The sequence below is a fragment of the Astatotilapia calliptera genome, chromosome 5 (assembly GCF_964374335.1).
Source record: "Astatotilapia calliptera chromosome 5, fAstCal68.1, whole genome shotgun sequence".
NCBI lineage: Eukaryota > Metazoa > Chordata > Actinopteri > Cichliformes > Cichlidae > Astatotilapia > Astatotilapia calliptera.
This window is the reverse complement of record NC_137426.1, coordinates 9,095,648-9,112,151: the sequence shown is the minus strand read 5'-3', so window position 1 is coordinate 9,112,151 and position 16,504 is coordinate 9,095,648. Positions and strand designations below refer to the sequence as shown.

General features: G+C 41.3%; 2 protein-coding genes across 3 annotated transcripts in view; one reads left to right on the top strand and one right to left on the bottom strand.

Annotated features, from left to right (window-relative positions):
* The first annotated feature begins 1,140 nt into the window (after window positions 1-1,140).
* LOC113022065 (uncharacterized) lies at window positions 1,141-7,983 on the top strand. The gene is made up of 2 exons (XM_080301642.1): window positions 1,141-7,693; window positions 7,944-7,983. Exon 1 carries the CDS (start codon window positions 1,622-1,624, stop codon window positions 6,893-6,895), a length of 5,274 nt encoding a protein of 1,757 aa, XP_080157768.1. The 5' UTR covers window positions 1,141-1,621; the 3' UTR covers window positions 6,896-7,693; window positions 7,944-7,983.
* Window positions 7,984-8,845: 862 nt separating this feature from the next.
* Window positions 8,846-16,504, bottom strand: part of magi3b (membrane associated guanylate kinase, WW and PDZ domain containing 3b) — a 125,867-nt gene continuing 118,208 nt past the window's right edge. The window contains exons 17-22 of one of the 2 annotated variants that reach the window (XM_026167074.2): window positions 16,218-16,314; window positions 15,550-15,655; window positions 15,134-15,271; window positions 13,500-13,638; window positions 12,711-12,800; window positions 12,418-12,557 (exon numbers count right to left, since the gene is read on the bottom strand). In XM_026167074.2, the coding sequence (XP_026022859.1) occupies window positions 12,751-12,800; window positions 13,500-13,638; window positions 15,134-15,271; window positions 15,550-15,655; window positions 16,218-16,314 (530 nt within the window). In that variant the 3' untranslated portion in view covers window positions 12,418-12,557; window positions 12,711-12,750. Of the gene's footprint in view, window positions 12,558-12,710; window positions 12,801-13,499; window positions 13,639-15,133; window positions 15,272-15,549; window positions 15,656-16,217; window positions 16,315-16,504 lie in introns of both variants that reach the window. The other variant, XM_026167072.2, reaches the window with a different exon arrangement.

The window sequence follows — 16,504 nt, the reverse complement described above, 5'->3', positions numbered from 1 at the left end:
TTTGTAGTTTTCGTACACCTCCTCACATCCTCTATGGAGGCTTACTTTTATAAAAGTGCCTATAAGAGTGTCTTCATGTATACTGGAATACGAGAGGTTGTATATTGGACTTTCATAGAGAGACTAAAACGTCTGCAGATTTTAAAATGATCGTATGATTATACACCCTATATAAACGCTGAGTGTAGTTTCTGATTCCAAAGATGTCAAACCAATACTTAATTCCTGAAAGTACTATTCTTTATATTGGGCAACAGGGGACGATACTTCTGGTTTCAAAAATCTCTCCTACTGCATGGAGGTCACTGGGAAAACTGCTCTTTACTCCACTTGATCTGAGACCTCAGTAAACAAAATTACCTAATGAGTTTATGGTCACTACTTCTACTCCTACAGGCTCTAAAGAGGCTTCTTTCTGCTCTGAATTTGGTCTTTTTTTAACAGGAAATTCTAGCGACTTTTTGAGTCAACGTTAAGCGGCCATTAAAGGAATGATAATGGGACTTATCAGGGCCATTTCCTGCTCTATATCAAGTATGGTTTCCTTATTATACTAACATACTTTTACTTAATCCTTTTGAGTGCACTGCTTTAGTACCTTTCCTTAATAACTTTCTTCTAAATAACTGTGATTCTAAATATTATCTTATCAGAAGAGTTCCTTGGGAATGTTCTGCTGCTTCTATGCTGAAAGTCTAGCTCCACCCTGTCTTCAACACATTCTTTCATCCCAGTACCAAAAGTAGAACACAAGATATGATGATTTTCAGCCGTTTAAAACAATTAAGTCAATTGTAAGTCATCCACTCATTGTTTAGGCTGCTCTTCCAATGGCTGAGCTGTTCTCAGAGGGGAAACTCTTAGTGTTCTGTATCACTAAAATATTATTCCCAGTACGTTGTTAGTTATTATGTGTTTTAGCGCCCTCTGTGGTCGTTTCAAGTAATGCACCGTAGAAATGGTTTGTTTTGAAACAACTTTATTGAACAGGAAGTCAGCTCAAGGAAAGCAAGCGAGCGAAAGAAAGAGAGACATATCGGCACACGGCTTATGGTGTCCTGTCGGAAAATTTACTGTCTACATCTTTGGTTTACGGTTGTATCGTAAACCAAAGTAATTTAACTTTAAGTATGTACTTAAAGTTAAATTACAACTTGTTTTTGTACATTATGTTGCCGCTAGCGCAGTATTTGACCGTAAAGCTAATCTCGGTGCTAAGCTAGCTATCCGCGATGTCGGAGGTCGTCTGAGATAGCCTCAGTAGTTGTTTAAAAGTTTATATAATTAGACGTATGCTGTGTATTTGTATTGCGGTGTATAAATGTATGTTATGCTACGCTTATGTATGTCTTGACTGTATTTTTTGTCTTGTTTCTAGTTTTACCCTTTTGAATGTCAGTAAACCTGTTGACAACGCCCATCGGTCTTCAGAGTGGTGATATGAGAAAGGTGTTCACGCCCTTGCATCAGACATGCACCCGTAACGGCACAGTAAAACGGCGACATCCGCACGAACAAAGATAACGCAGTCATCGCACACTAGAGTGAAGCTGACCACTACTGCGCCTGGGAGCAACACGGCATACAGCAGTGAACCAGCAGTCGTCTAATCAACTCCAACATGTCCAGCAAGGCGTCATCCCTCAAGACCCGGTCCGAAGCTTCGTGTGCCTCCTCTACAGGTTCTGCAGCAGCCAAAGCCAGAGCAAAAGCTGAGGCAGCCAAGGCACGGCTCAGCTTCGCAGCTAAAGAAATGGATTTGAAGGTAGAAAAAGCACAAATAGAAGTAGCAAAAGCTAAAGTCGAGGCATCCATCGAATATTTACAGCATGAAAAAGATGTAGCTTCAGCCATTGCTGAAGCAGAGTCATTAGAAGCAGCTGCTGCCACACAGACAGAAACGCGCAGCAACATCTGTCCCTCAGTAACAGCAGAACGAACTAAACAGTATGTCATTGGCCAATCTACATTTGTGAGAAAAGAAAATGATGCTGCTCTTCAACAATCACAAAATGAAAATGTAACACAAAGTAAATCAGAGCTCACCTGTGATCAGCCACCAAGCCCTAAAAAGGAAAATGACCCACAAAAAATTCCAATTGGTCTAACAGATGATCCTGACTGTTGCCAAAAAACTCCAGTCATTTCCCCTTCTCCCCATGCTAATAAAAATTACAGTACCAATTGGTCAAATCAGGTGTCAGCATCTAGCTTCCATAATGCTAGGCCTTTATACAAAGAGCCTAGAGAATCAAATGTGAGTGACTTCATCAGATACTTTGCTCGTCGTGAAATAGTGGCAACAGGGCTGCTCCAGTTTAATGACAAGCCCCAAAACTTCAGAGCTTGGAAACGCTCATTTGAAAATGCTATAAGCGGGTTAGATCTAACGGCAAGTGAAGAAATGGACTTGATGTTAAAATGGCTTGGCAAGGAATCGGCTGAACATGCAGAACAACTCAGAGCCATACACATCAACAACCCAGTCAATGGCCTCAACATGATATGGGACAGACTTGAACAATGTTATGGCTCAGCTGAAGTGATCGAGGATGCACTGTTTAAAAGAATTGATGCATTCCCAAAAATCTCATCCAAAGACTTTGCAAAACTGAGAAAATTTAGTGACCTGCTCATGGAAGTGCAGAGCGCTAAAGCTGAAGGAGACCTCCCTGGTCTCGCGTTCCTAGATACAGCAAGAGGAGTAAATCCAATCATCCAAAAACTTCCCTTCTACCTGCAAGAAAGGTGGATTACGGTAGGAGCCAACTACAAACGCACAAAATGTGTCTCCTTCCCACCATTTAGTGTTCTAGTAGACTTTGTTGCACAAGAAGCTGATGCTAGAAACGACCCCAGCTTTAACCTCACACCATCACCTGATGCACCCAGACCAGACAAACTATCTTGGAGGGCAAACAGACAAAAAGAGATTTCTGTGCACAAAACTGATGTCATCTCTCGCACTAGTTCAGACACACAGAGGTTCCCAAACAAAACTGTACATGGTGAAAAGATTTGTCCAATTCACAAGAAAGCCCATCCTCTCGCAGTGTGCAGAGCATTTCGCATGAAAACACTGTTAGATAGGAAAATGTTCTTAAAAGAAAATGACTTTTGCTTCAGGTGCTGTGCTTCATCTTCACACATAGCAAAGAACTGTAAAGCCAAGGTACAGTGTTCCGAGTGCAACGATGAGAAGCACTGCACGGCTCTCCACCCAGGACCAGCTCCCTGGCTAAAAGAAACCGAACCAGCAGCAGAGCATGGCGGGGAGCCTGACACCACTGAATCAGAGGAGATCACTTCTAAATGCACTCAGGTTTGTGGTGTGAATGAAGCAGGCACTTCATGTTCTAAAATCTGTCTCGTGAATGTCTACCCAGCAGGCCACCCACATCAAGCAGTAAGGCTTTATGCCATCCATGATGAACAAAGTAACAGATCACTAGTACGTCCGGAGTTCTTCGAGTTGTTTAATGACTGCGGCCCTAGTTCCCCTTACTCGCTTAAGACATGTGCAGGTACCAAAGAGACAATGGGTAGAAGAGCTACAGGTTATGTAGTGGCAGCTTTAGATGGTTCAGTCCACATCTCACTGCCTAGCCTAATTGAGTGCAAAAATATCCCAAATGACAGAGACGAGATCCCCACACCCAGTGCAGCTAGACACCACAGCCATCTAAAGTCAGTGGCTCACCTCATTCCTGCCTTGGACTCTAACGCCCCCATACTAATGCTTCTTGGACGGGATGTCATTAGAGCTCACAAAGTCCGCAAACAGATAAGTGGCCCTAACAACGCACCCTATGCTCAAAAATTGGACCTAGGATGGGTCATAGTAGGAAACGTGTGTTTAGGTGACGTCCACAGAACTCCTGCAGTAAGGACTCTGTTCACAAATGCAACTGAAAGGGGACGTCCCACAGCATTCGAGCCATGTCCTAATGTTTTCAACATAAAAGAGAAACATTGTGGGATACAAGTTCCACTCAACTTCAGCTCCCAGCTGGCAGACAGTGCTTGTGAACCTGATCATTTAGGATGTAATGTGTTCAAACAAACCAGAAATGACAACTACATCTCACCTTCCATCCAAGACAATGCCTTCTTAAAAATAATGGAGGAAGGACTAACAAAAGACACAGATAACAGTTGGACAGCTCCTTTACCATTTAAAAATCCACGCCGAAAGCTCCCTAACAACAGACCACAGGCCCTGAATCGCCTAATGTCTCTTCCTCGCACCTTTGAAAAGAAGAAAGAGATGAAGGAACATTTCATCACCTTCATGGACAAAATATTCCAAAACGAACATGCAGAGATCGCCCCTACACTAAAAGAGGATGAGGAATGTTGGTATCTGCCATTATTCGGTGTCTACCATCCCTGTAAACCCACGCAGATCAGGGTCGTCTTCGACAGCAGCGCCAAGTATGAAGGCGTATCCCTGAATGACGTTCTGTTAACAGGACCAGATTTTAATAACTCATTGCTTGGGGTCCTAATACGCTTCAGAAAAGAAGCCGTTGCCTTCACAGCAGACATCGAACAGATGTTTTACTGTTTCAACGTGCGAGAGCAAGACAGGAACTACTTACGCTTCTTGTGGTTCCGTGACAACGACATTTCCAAAGAAGTTGTGGAGTACAGAATGACGGTCCACGTCTTTGGGAACAGCCCATCGCCAGCAGTAGCCATATATGGCCTGCACCAGTCTGTCCAACGCGTCGAACCGGACTGCGATGCAGATGTGAAGCAGTTTGTCATGCGTGACTTCTACGTTGATGACGGACTCAAATCTCTACCTACTGTTGAAAAAGCCATATCTCTACTCCAAAGAACCCGAGACGCACTTGCAAACTCAAACTTAAGACTGCATAAAATAGCAGCAAACAGGAAGGAAGTACTAGAGGCATTCCCGACTCAAGATCATGCCAAAAATCTAAAAAACCTGGACTTCGAAAGTGATTCGGTGCCCATGCAGCGTAGCCTAGGTCTCCTCTGGGACCTAAGTAAAGACCGCTTCACCTTTGAAGTATCTGATGAGTCAAAACCCTTTACCAGACGAGGTGTTCTATCAACAATAAACAGTCTCTATGATCCGCTGGGTTTTGTAGCACCAGTCACCATACAGGGGAAGTCGATTCTACGCGAACTTACAGCTGAAAATGGGGACTGGGATGCTCCACTCCCTCCCGAAATGGAAGAGTCTTGGACACAGTGGAAAGACTCACTCAAAGACTTGCCTAACATGACCATTCCCAGAGCATACACAGACATTTCCCCTTCAACAGCCGTGAAAAAAGAGTTGTGTGTTTTTTCAGACGCATCTACCAAAGCCATAGCTGCAGTAGCCTATTTAAAAGTGACAGATGCAGAAGGACACAGTCAAGTAGGCTTTGTAATGGGTAAGGCTAAGCTAGCACCACGCCCAGATCAGACTATTCCAAGATTAGAGCTTAGTGCTGCCGTTTTAGCGGTTGAGCTCGCAGATCTTATCTCAGATGAACTTGACTGTAAACTAGATCACACTACTTTCTACACAGACAGTAAAGTAGTCCTAGGTTACATCTACAACGAGTCTAGAAGATTTTATGTCTATGTCAGTAATCGTGTGACTAGAATCCGCAGATCTTCTCAGCCATGCCAGTGGCACTATGTAGCTAGCAGTCAGAACCCTGCAGATCACGCCACTCGTTCTGTTCCTGCATTCCAGCTGCCGCTTAGTAACTGGCTCACCGGCCCTGACCTTTTACATCAGATTCAGAATTCTCCGAATGACTCCTATGACCTTGTAGAACCCAACATGGACGCAGATGTAAGACCTCAGGTAACCGCACTCAAAACAACAGCCTCAACTAAAGAACTGGGCTCAGACAGATTCACCAAGTTTTCTACCTGGAAATCCCTCACACGTGCTCTTTCTAGACTAATACATGTCATCCACAACTTCAAATCACCACCAGGCAAAGCCAATCACTGTAATGGCTGGCATTACTGTGAAACGGGACTTACTGTGGATGAGTTAAAGCAAGCTCAGAACCTTGTCATTCGAGCAGTACAGCAGGACGTGTATGCTGAAGAAATCAAGTGTGTGCAAAAACATGGAAAACTACCCAAAACCAGTCATCTCAAAACCTTAGACCCCTATCTGGACAAAGAAGGACTCCTTAGAGTAGGTGGTCGCATCAGAGACTCAAACATTAGCCAAGGTGAGAAAAACCCTCTCATAGTTCCTGGCCACCACCATGTTGCAGCGCTTCTCATAAAGCACTACCACGAGCAGACCCAGCATCAAGGTCGCCTTTTCACAGAAGGAGCCGTTCGCTCCGCAGGATGGTGGATAGTGGGCGGTAAAAGAAAAGTGAGCACAATCATCTATCATTGTGTTACCTGCAAAAGACTTCGTGCCCCTTTGAGCACACAGAAAATGTCAAACCTCCCTCCAGACCGTCTCACAACGGATCCCCCGTTCACGAATGTGGGCTTAGATGTGTTTGGTCCGTGGTTTGTGTCTTCACGACGTACAAGAGGAAGCGTCAACCAGAATAAAAGGTGGGCTGTCATATTCACTTGTTTGAGTATTAGAGCAGTTCACATTGAAGTGGTAGAGTCACTTGATACATCTAGCTTCATTAATGCATTCCGACGATTTCTGGCCGTGAGGGGACCAGTGAAAACTGTTCGCTCTGATCGAGGCACCAATTTTGTAAGTGCATGTAAAGAACTGAAAATCCCTTCAAACTTGGACAACACAGCTGTGCACACCTTCTTAAAAGAACATGGATGTAAATGGACTTTTAACCCACCTCATGCCTCCCATTTCAGCGGAGCATGGGAGAGAATGATAGGTTTAGCACGGAGAATATTGGACTCTGTTTTTTCAGCTTAAGACCACTAAACTCACTCATGAGGTTCTCGTCACCTTCATGGCAGAGGTGGCTGCTATCATAAACTGTAGACCCCTCGTCCCGGTTTCATCAGACCCAAGTGACCCCTATATCTTGACTCCAGCTGTTCTCCTGACTCAAAAGGTAGCACCCCTTCAGGCTCCAGCTGAAAAATTCACAGCATCAGACCTCTACAAACATCAGTGGCGCCAGGTTCAGCACCTGTCGAACATCTTCTGGGACAAATGGAGGAAAGAGTTTCTCCCTACCCTACAGCCACGCCGCAAATGGCAGTCTAGCCAGCCTAACGTGAGCTTAGGAAGTGTTGTGGTACTCAAAGACAGTCGAGTGCCAAGAAATGAGTGGCCTCTTGGTCTCATAACTAAGGTGTTCCCAAGTAAAGATGGTAAAATACGTACCGTGGAAATTAAGGTAGTTAAATCAGATGGTACAAAGGTGTTGACCAGACCTATCTCAGAGATCGTACCCTTGGTGCCTTCTTAACGTGTTGTTTTCTTCAACGTTTAATCGTGGCGTTATTCACGCCAGGCGGGGAGTGTTCTGTATCACTAAAATATTATTCCCAGTACGTTGTTAGTTATTATGTGTTTTAGCGCCCTCTGTGGTCGTTTCAAGTAATGCACCGTAGAAATGGTTTGTTTTGAAACAACTTTATTGAACAGGAAGTCAGCTCAAGGAAAGCAAGCGAGCGAAAGAAAGAGAGACATATCGGCACACGGCTTATGGTGTCCTGTCGGAAAATTTACTGTCTACATCTTTGGTTTACGGTTGTATCGCCGGTATGTACTTAAAGTTAAATTACAACTTGTTTTTGTACATTATGTTGCCGCTAGCGCAGTATTTGACCGTAAAGCTAATCTCGGTGCTAAGCTAGCTATCCGCGATGTCGGAGGTCGTCTGAGATAGCCTCAGTAGTTGTTTAAAAGTTTATATAATTAGACGTATGCTGTGTATTAGTATTGCGGTGTATAAATGTATGTTATGCTACGCTTATGTATGTCTTGACTGTATTTTTTGTCTTGTTTCTAGTTTTACCCTTTTGAATGTCAGTAAACCTGTTGACAACGCCCATCGGTCTTCAGAGTGGTGATATGAGAAAGGTGTTCACGCCCTTGCATCAGACATGCAACCGTAACGGCACACTTAGCATGATTGAGATGCAGAGGTTCAGTACTTTACACACAGTTTTAACAGTTAAAACACCCTTAAGAGCTCAGCTGAAGCTTGTATATGAACAACTGTAAATGCATGTAGTGAAAACCTTAGGCATTACTCTCTAACTGAATGAATTTGACACAAAATACTCAGAAAAAAGGCACTGTTAAGCCTTGCTTAGATTTTTTTTTGAAATAGATATTTGATCTGTGATTCTTTGGAATTAGCCCAACTTTAAATTACTGCTTGAAGAATCTAGTACAAGTAACTTCTTAGGCCAAGCATGTACTTCTTTTACAACTTTGAATTTGCAGTTAAATCTTTTCGAAGCACTTGTAATACATTATGAGCCTTCTACTGAAGTGTTTCAGCTTTGTGTAAAATGCATGGTAGGACACCTAACCACATTTAGATCTTATCATTTATTCCTTTCATGGTGCCTAAAATTTATAGAGGATTCAAAACCGCTCTTAGGGTTTCACTGGGGCTCTGAGCAGATTCGCATTCTCATTCTAAATATGTTCACATGAGACACGATGGCTTTGGAAATATATACAGCTTCTCTTGTAATTGAAAAACTATAGCTCAGTCAGTTACCATAACAACTGGAAATCTGCCATAGTAACAGTAGCATATTCTTCTGCATCATATATGCAACAAATTACTTAGATGTCAAAAGTGTGACACTTGAATTGTTATTTGCTTTACATTTATACAGATAAGATGATGACGATCATTTTATGTGCATCTCAGTTTCAATACAACAAATCCAGAAACATGTTTTCAGCAAAACTTTATTTTTCAGTGCATGAACAGAATACCATATCAAGGTCATTGCCTATCCTTTTCAATCCATTTTTAAATATTTTTCTCTTTTTTTACATAAAAAAATAATGGAGCGATTTAATATACCTCTATTTTTTTCTCCCCAAAAGAGCACTCGGCAAGTATTTATAAAGGTGCTGTACAATGTACAAACATTTACATCTACTGTTCCTACAGAATGTAGAAGATACCACAAGGATTGTGTTTTTCTTTTTTCTTTTTTTTCTAATGAAGCAATGCAAGGCCACAGTATGATGCAGAGATGTCAAACAAAATTGTTCAAATGAAAGCATAAAGCTGTACTACAGTGCAGGGGACATACAATAAAAGAGGATATTATCTGATTCTGAACCAGAGTGAACTTTTTTCAGCACTCGGGGTTGGATTTACTCATTCAACCAACCAAACTATTGCACAAAAGCCTACCACTGATTGGCTCAAAGTACATCCTCTAGGGATTTGTAACCTGAAAACTCCTTTATACAATCACAGACTTCAACCACCATTCAGCTCTCATTGATAACGACTTTATCACACATTTGCTACAATTCAGTTTTCCCTGAGCTCATCTGAATGTGTTTATTTCAAAGTTGTATTTGCAAGTATGTTGAGTATATTTGCGTATCACTTCAAAAATCCTTTAAAGCGGACCTATTATGCTTTTCTTCATTTTCTGTCTGGCACAAACCTCAAATAATGAGGTCATTGTACACACAAGCAATCCAAGTGAGCCAAAAGCTCAGACTGCTCTAAATGGTTTGTTATTTTTAGACAGTTTTTTATTTGAAAGAATGCTAAAGACACACAGCAGCCCCTCCCACCTGCTGTTTCTGTTTGCCAATAAGAAAAAAAATTGGCATAAAGGTAAGGGCCAAGGAACTAAAACACATTTTTCCAGACAGAGAATGACCTGAATGCTACACAGCGGCCCAATATAGCTTAAACGAGTATTATTATTAGGCAAATAGGCAAAGCGACTCTTATGGTGTCCAAGTATAAAAGTATGGAGCTATAAATCAGCATAATATGTCCTCTTTAAAGTAACAGTGAAATCTGACTATCTTATTTTTATAGACTGCACATTATAAAACTACACTGGTCTTCTCTGTGCTATTGGCTCCCTTTAATATGTAAGGTGGAGAGTTTTCTGTATACATGCCTTATTTCAGCAGCTTGTTCGGTATCTTAGTAAACCACATCATTCTCTGGCCTCTTTCATCCTTCAAGCTACCCTGGCACATAATCACACAGCAGTACCTACAATATAAACCCTCATTTATCTTTTCATCAACAAGCACATGTAAAACAACCAGAGACATGATTCAGAACTTGCACAGCATTACATAAATTGCCATTTCCCCCTTTAACAGTGATCATTTCAAAAAACCAAAAAAAAACCCCCATTAAATAAAAAAAAATAAAAAAACAATAATAAATGCAATGTTTTGGTAGCAAGTATACATCACAAATTAAATACAACTCATGGTCAATCTGTTTTGCTACAAGGGCAGATGCGGTGCAATGGAATTAATAGATAGAATTTCCAAAACACACATTCAAATATATATATATATACATATATATTATATTTCACAATGAGACACATTTTGAGCAATTTTAAACATTTGGTACAGCAGTTTGCACGTTACATCTATACATTTCATGAACTACAAATTTCATTGGTAATTCCTACCACTGAAGTACATTGGAAATAAGGTGAAAGCTCAAATAACATGGGACAAATTTCTGAAAGTCTTTATCAAAATGCGGAATGGCTTGGTACAGCTACATATACATATATTCATCTATTACCTCAATAAATTACACACTGGTTAGTTATCATACACATGGTAAACAAGATCTCAAACCACAAGTTTCTGGTCTTTTAAATGATACTGTCTGTATGAAGGTGTGTCATGACTATAGCCATAGAACAGTCTAGATTACCCAGTAACACTTGCTGTATTTGCCTGGTGATCAGAATGAAAATTATAAATACGAAATGGGTTCATCCTCAGCGATGTACAGAACGCGTGCAGTAAAACAAACAGAAGGACCGACTGCATGCAGTTGAGCAAACTGATAAGAAGAATACAGTTGAAATACTCAACAATGACACTGAGAGCAAAATTAAACCCTAGATGAGTCACACTGTATATTCTACAGACGAGAGGCGAGGGCCTTTCTCTTTTCTTTGCATATGGGTCATTGCATTGTAATGGGTGAAGCGCTGTTTGTAGTCGTCGTTCCACAGGAGGCTCGCGGGATTGGCACATATTCACATTTCTGAATGTCTGGTCTGACAAGGCCCCGAGCATGTCCTATATGCTGAAGTCCCACGTCAAAGATGCTAAAGCAGCAGACAAGGCGGAGGGGAGCTGCTACATGCCACATGTGATGTCACAGGGCTCCCACAATACAAATCTGGCCACAGTCTAAAATGGATAAATGTGGCACCATGTTGCACTTCTCTGTTTTATGGAAGAACTCAGAAAAATAATCCACTGAGGATACTGTAAAATATTCCATGGCACAGCTCACGTCCTTGTGATTCAATATTCCATCACAAAGGGTCACGGAGGACTTCTGCCTCAGAGAGGATTTTGGCTGAGCTGGGCGTTTTCCAAGGGCCAGGGCTAATAGGTCCCTTCAGGGTTTGTAGGGCTCCTGGAATGCTGTTTACAGAGGCCACAAAGTTGTCCTTTAAGCTGTCTTTGGATTTAGAAAATGTGTCTTCTCTTCCTTTTATATCTCTTGGTGAATTCACAGAACCTTTCCTACGCCATACATTTTTAAAAGACAGCGGTGATTCTCTTTTGCTAATAGTCTCTTTACTCGTAGTCCTGTTTTCTGTAAGTTTACCCTTGGCATCAACGTCTCTTTGCCCTGAGTCTTTACCTGTACCTTTCTCGCTCTCTCTTAGTGTACTAGAAAATGTCCTGTGGCGGTGAGATTCCCCAATCGACCTTCTTTTATAACTTTCTTTCTCATGCAGAGACTTGGTCCTTTCTCTTCTCCCTTCCATCTCCCATCCTTGAGGGTATTTTCCAATCTCAAAATTCCCCCCTTTTCCATTTTTCTTTTCATGACTTAAGCTTTCTCTACTGGATGAACCCTTTAATCTCTGCTGAAGGCCTTGTTGATTCTCGGTGCGTTGCAGGGCTGATATCCCTTGCTGTCCAACGTGAGCGGACTTCCCAGGACTGGCAGATTGCGTTTTTGTCTGTGTGATAGGCACCCTTTTTCTGTTCATTGTTGCTTCCTGTGCCTGACTCTCAGTCTTTTTGGGACTGTGTAGTTGCTCTTTGGCTTTAGGAAAAGATTCCTCTGTTTTCTTTGGGCTGCTTAGCTCTCTGGAGTCGTTCGTGGGCCTGGTCCTCTTGTAGAACTTCACATGCTCATTGGAGGTGGGAAGGAGCCCTTCTCCCTCCGTGTCCGCCCACTCAACACTTTCCTCCACTGAGCTTAAACCCCCGCTGCTGCGGGATTTGCGGCCTTGTGGAGAAAGTGTGCTCCAGCTGCGAGAATGCGTCAGTTTGCTGGAGAAAGGAGAGGAAACAAAGGTGGAAGCCCCGGTGGGATATGGAGAGGAAAGGGGTGATGTGTCAGAGAAAACTTCTCCAAAATAGCTTGTGGGTGAAATGACTTTTTGATCATGTCGACCTGCAAGAGCAGCACAAATTTGACATGAGACCATAGGTATGCAAGGATAATAAATATGGCACACAAAATACTTAAATTCAGAATAACAGGGAAAGTAAATAAGATTATATTATATAGAGGTAAAGGTGGGAAAGCATGTGGGAAAAAAATTACCAAGGTAAAAGAGAAGAGCCCAGTAAAAGCAGTGAAGGTGTTAGTGTTGGTGCTCAGTGTAATAGCACACAGTAGAGGAAGCTGTATTACCTGCATCAGGCGAAAGAGAAGAAACGCCAAAGGAAGCAGACAGTTAAAGAGTTAATGACTAAATAAAAACAAAACAAAAAAACACACACACAGCAAAGAAAGCACATTGAAATCAATGAGGGCTTAACTACAAAACAGGCTCCATCAACTAACAAATGGATGCAGTAATTATCATTAGGTGGATTTATTGTTTGTGCATGTATTTAACTACTGGCAGTGTTCCTTCCTTGTAAAATGGGAAATAGCAGCTAAACTCTTTAGGAAATAAAACAATTTAGTTTCTATCTAAAACTTCATGTAAATATTAAAAAAATATTAAAGGAACAGGCTGACTTTGGCATACCAGTTTCATAACAAAGCTAAATACAGTATCAAGCTACAGCCAGCAGACGGAAAGTTTAGATAAGCATTAAAATTGGAATGATGGGGAAAGAGCTGTCTTTGCACTGCAAAGGAAAAGGTCAAAATAACACCCACACCCTTACACACACACACGCACACACACACGTACGTCTACAATTATGTCTATTTGTAAATGTCATTGAGCCACTGGCAACCACATGCTTTTGTTTCCAGTTATTCTGCATTGTTAAATCCACCCCCAAAAATTCTAACCTGAGTGATAATACAACATTTCCAAGCACAAACTTTGCCCATATCAAACGCAACGCACTGAATAGTTTCAAATGATGTACTCACTCGCATCTTGAGCAAGACCTGCCCCAGGTCTCAGCAGCAGTACCACTTTGTTTCCTCCGGCCTGGATCAAATCAATAGCCCGTGTATGGGAAATGCCACGAGCCGGCTCCCCGTTAATCTCCACTATCTCATCTCCAACCTGTCGGTAATTCAGAAAATTCAATTGTAATACTAAAATATACCTATGAACACTTTGCATCTTTTGCCAGTCAAATTCACTGAAACACTTGCTGAAACACAAAATTAAAGTTTTATGCCATGCACACATGCATACACTCCCTTTCTCACATACACACATCTGCCTACACACACACACACACACACAGAGTTTTGTAATACCCTGGAGGTACCTGCTATTATCGGAGATGACAAAATAACTCAGGATAAAGCTTGTAAACATGTCAGTTTGATAGACTCTAATCAGATAGAGTGAACAAGCCTGTTTGTGCAGCAGGCCGGGATTTAGATTCAAAGACAAAAATTTGCAAGGAAACCTCAACACAACCCTTTGACTTTTACAGTGTGGGAGCATTGTCTTTGTCGGGAAGAAATGATAGCAACAAAGTGATGAGAAAATAACCACTGTGTGATCCCTTTGTATCAGAAAGTCATTCTTTCTACAAAGGACCTTGGACCAACTCTCACACTGACTCCCTCACTAGAAGAAAAGAGCTATTGTTTCTCATCAGAATATGTTCTCAGATGACCCTTTCAATGATCTTTCCACCGATGGGAAATCAGCTTTTTCATTATTTCAAAGGTACATGTGTGCATTGCTTTCACGGAGAAGCAGAGATCACCGAATGAGAAAAGAAGCTTGTTTTAAATAATAAAAATGCAGTAGTTGCTACACAGTGCAGAGAACTCTGTTTCATCCTCAGACAGGCAAAGTCGTGCCCACAGATCACAGTCTGGCAGGCCTAGGATTGATTTCCACTAGGGAACTTTGCTCCATTCTCTTCCTGTAATAATAATGTGATAGTATCATCCCCATGGGAAAATTCAAATTTTGCTGAACCTCCACCATATGAAGAGAAAATACAGGGTCAATTGCTTTGTGACCTTCCTGTTAACAGCCACAAACTTAAAAAACGGATGCTTGCTGAGATGGATGGGTAGACCGGTGGAGACAGTAGTACACAAATGATGATGAACACGAATAAAAAAACGTCAAAGAACTAAACCAAAATCGTCTTTATCGCTTCGCTGTTTGCTGCGTGGAATTCCATTTCACAATGAAAGCAACAAAACGCTGCACAGATCACAGCAGAAAACATTGCATGCCCTACAACACTGCAAGTGGCACTTGTTGAAACACAATTCATTAGTTTAATCTCAGTCAACGCGAGGCGACACAAATTATATTTTGATTTACGACTCTCCTTCACAAACTAAATGTGCAACACTACATTTCTGCAAAGGAATGCTTTCTATAATAGCATGTCATGCTGCATGTAGCAATGGTGAGGATAATAACATGAGCTCCAAAACAATACACTGATTGCACTGCATCGTGTTTTATGATTTTTTTTTCCCCCATTAGTTTTTGTTTGTAATTTCTTGTCAGCTGTGTGATAGTGATATCAACCTCTCAGAAGTGTCCATTTAAACGTTGCAATAAAAGGAGCACTCACATGGATTCTTCCGTCTTGCTGAGCAGGCCCATCTTCTGCAAGTCTCAAGATGTACAAGCCCATGTTATACTCTGTGCCCCCTCGCAGACTGAAACCAAAGCCCCTGGGCCCTCTCTCTAACTCCACTGTCAGACAACCCTGCAGCATGAAGACAACACTCATTTTTAGACATATACAAGTGTACTAACATACATCTTTTGCTGTGAAATCAGTGATGCCTCATTAGGAGAATCAGAGAATATTAGAGATGCTATAGTTTATTCTTTGACCATAATGACTTGAAAATTACGTAAAAGAATCAGTATTATAAGTGCATGAACTTTATAAACCTGTGAAAGATGGTGTAAGCACAAAAAATAACCTCTTCTGATAGTTTCTAAGACAAGAAAGGAAGAAAAAAAGGGGATGGCTCTTACCTGGTTGGGCCCTGTCACACACAGCGTCCCCGTCTCACCAAGTGAAAGAGTTTTGTGGTCAGACCAGTTGACTCCTTCCTTTCTCTCCTCCATGTCCAGGTTATAACTAGAACAAACAGCATATGCACTTAATTCCTTCAGCGATACTTGTAAACAGAAGGCCTCAGGCCAACAAATGAAAACGCTTTTATGAAAAACAAAGTGAAATTTAATGCTGAATGTTAAATAGGAAAGGCCTGCGCGTACTCGCACGACACCTCTTATCATCTTACACACGTTTATGTTTATTACACCGGTGTCTTTATAGTTTCTCTGGCTTTTTACTCTGAGGGTATGACAACCTCATTGCCACGTACACGATTTATTTCATGCTCAGTAGTTATTGTGGTGAGACTTTTACTGGAGGTTTATAAGAATTCATTAAGGTTTTTAGTAATTAAAAAATAGCATCACCATAACCATAATTGAATTTATTTTCAATTTAAGAGCTTTTTGCTGCCTCCTCGGTCTACACTTTCTCAGCATTACATAATACAACTTTCTTATACTTTTGAGTGTTTAGCATAACTTAAAAAAAATCAAACACTTGCAAGAAAACTTACTAACGCTAAACATGCATGAAGAATTATGCAGTTTCTCAGCTTTCTTTTGTGGGATTAAATCCTTACCGCTCATCCTGTAGTGCTGATCTTTGCCCCATGGCTCTGTGCTGAAGAGCTGGACTTTGTTTTGCTGAACTCGCTCCAGATGGAGGGCCCTTGTACTCTAAAATACATTTTAACAACATATTAGAATCAGTATATTATAATATTAATAATGAAAACTCCCACTGGTAAAAAAGCAGACATACAGAATTCTTCTAAAATGATTAATGCTCATTTTAAGCTAAAGGTTTTGCATTTATTTCCCTTTAACAACCCTCAATGAAGCCTTAAAATATCCTAGTAAAGGGATT

Bases quoted from the DNA above. Each gene is read 5' to 3' on its own strand.
- LOC113022065 (XM_080301642.1), top strand. From the start codon at position 1,622: ATGTCCAGCAAGGCGTCATCCCTCAAGACCCGGTCCGAAGCTTCGTGT.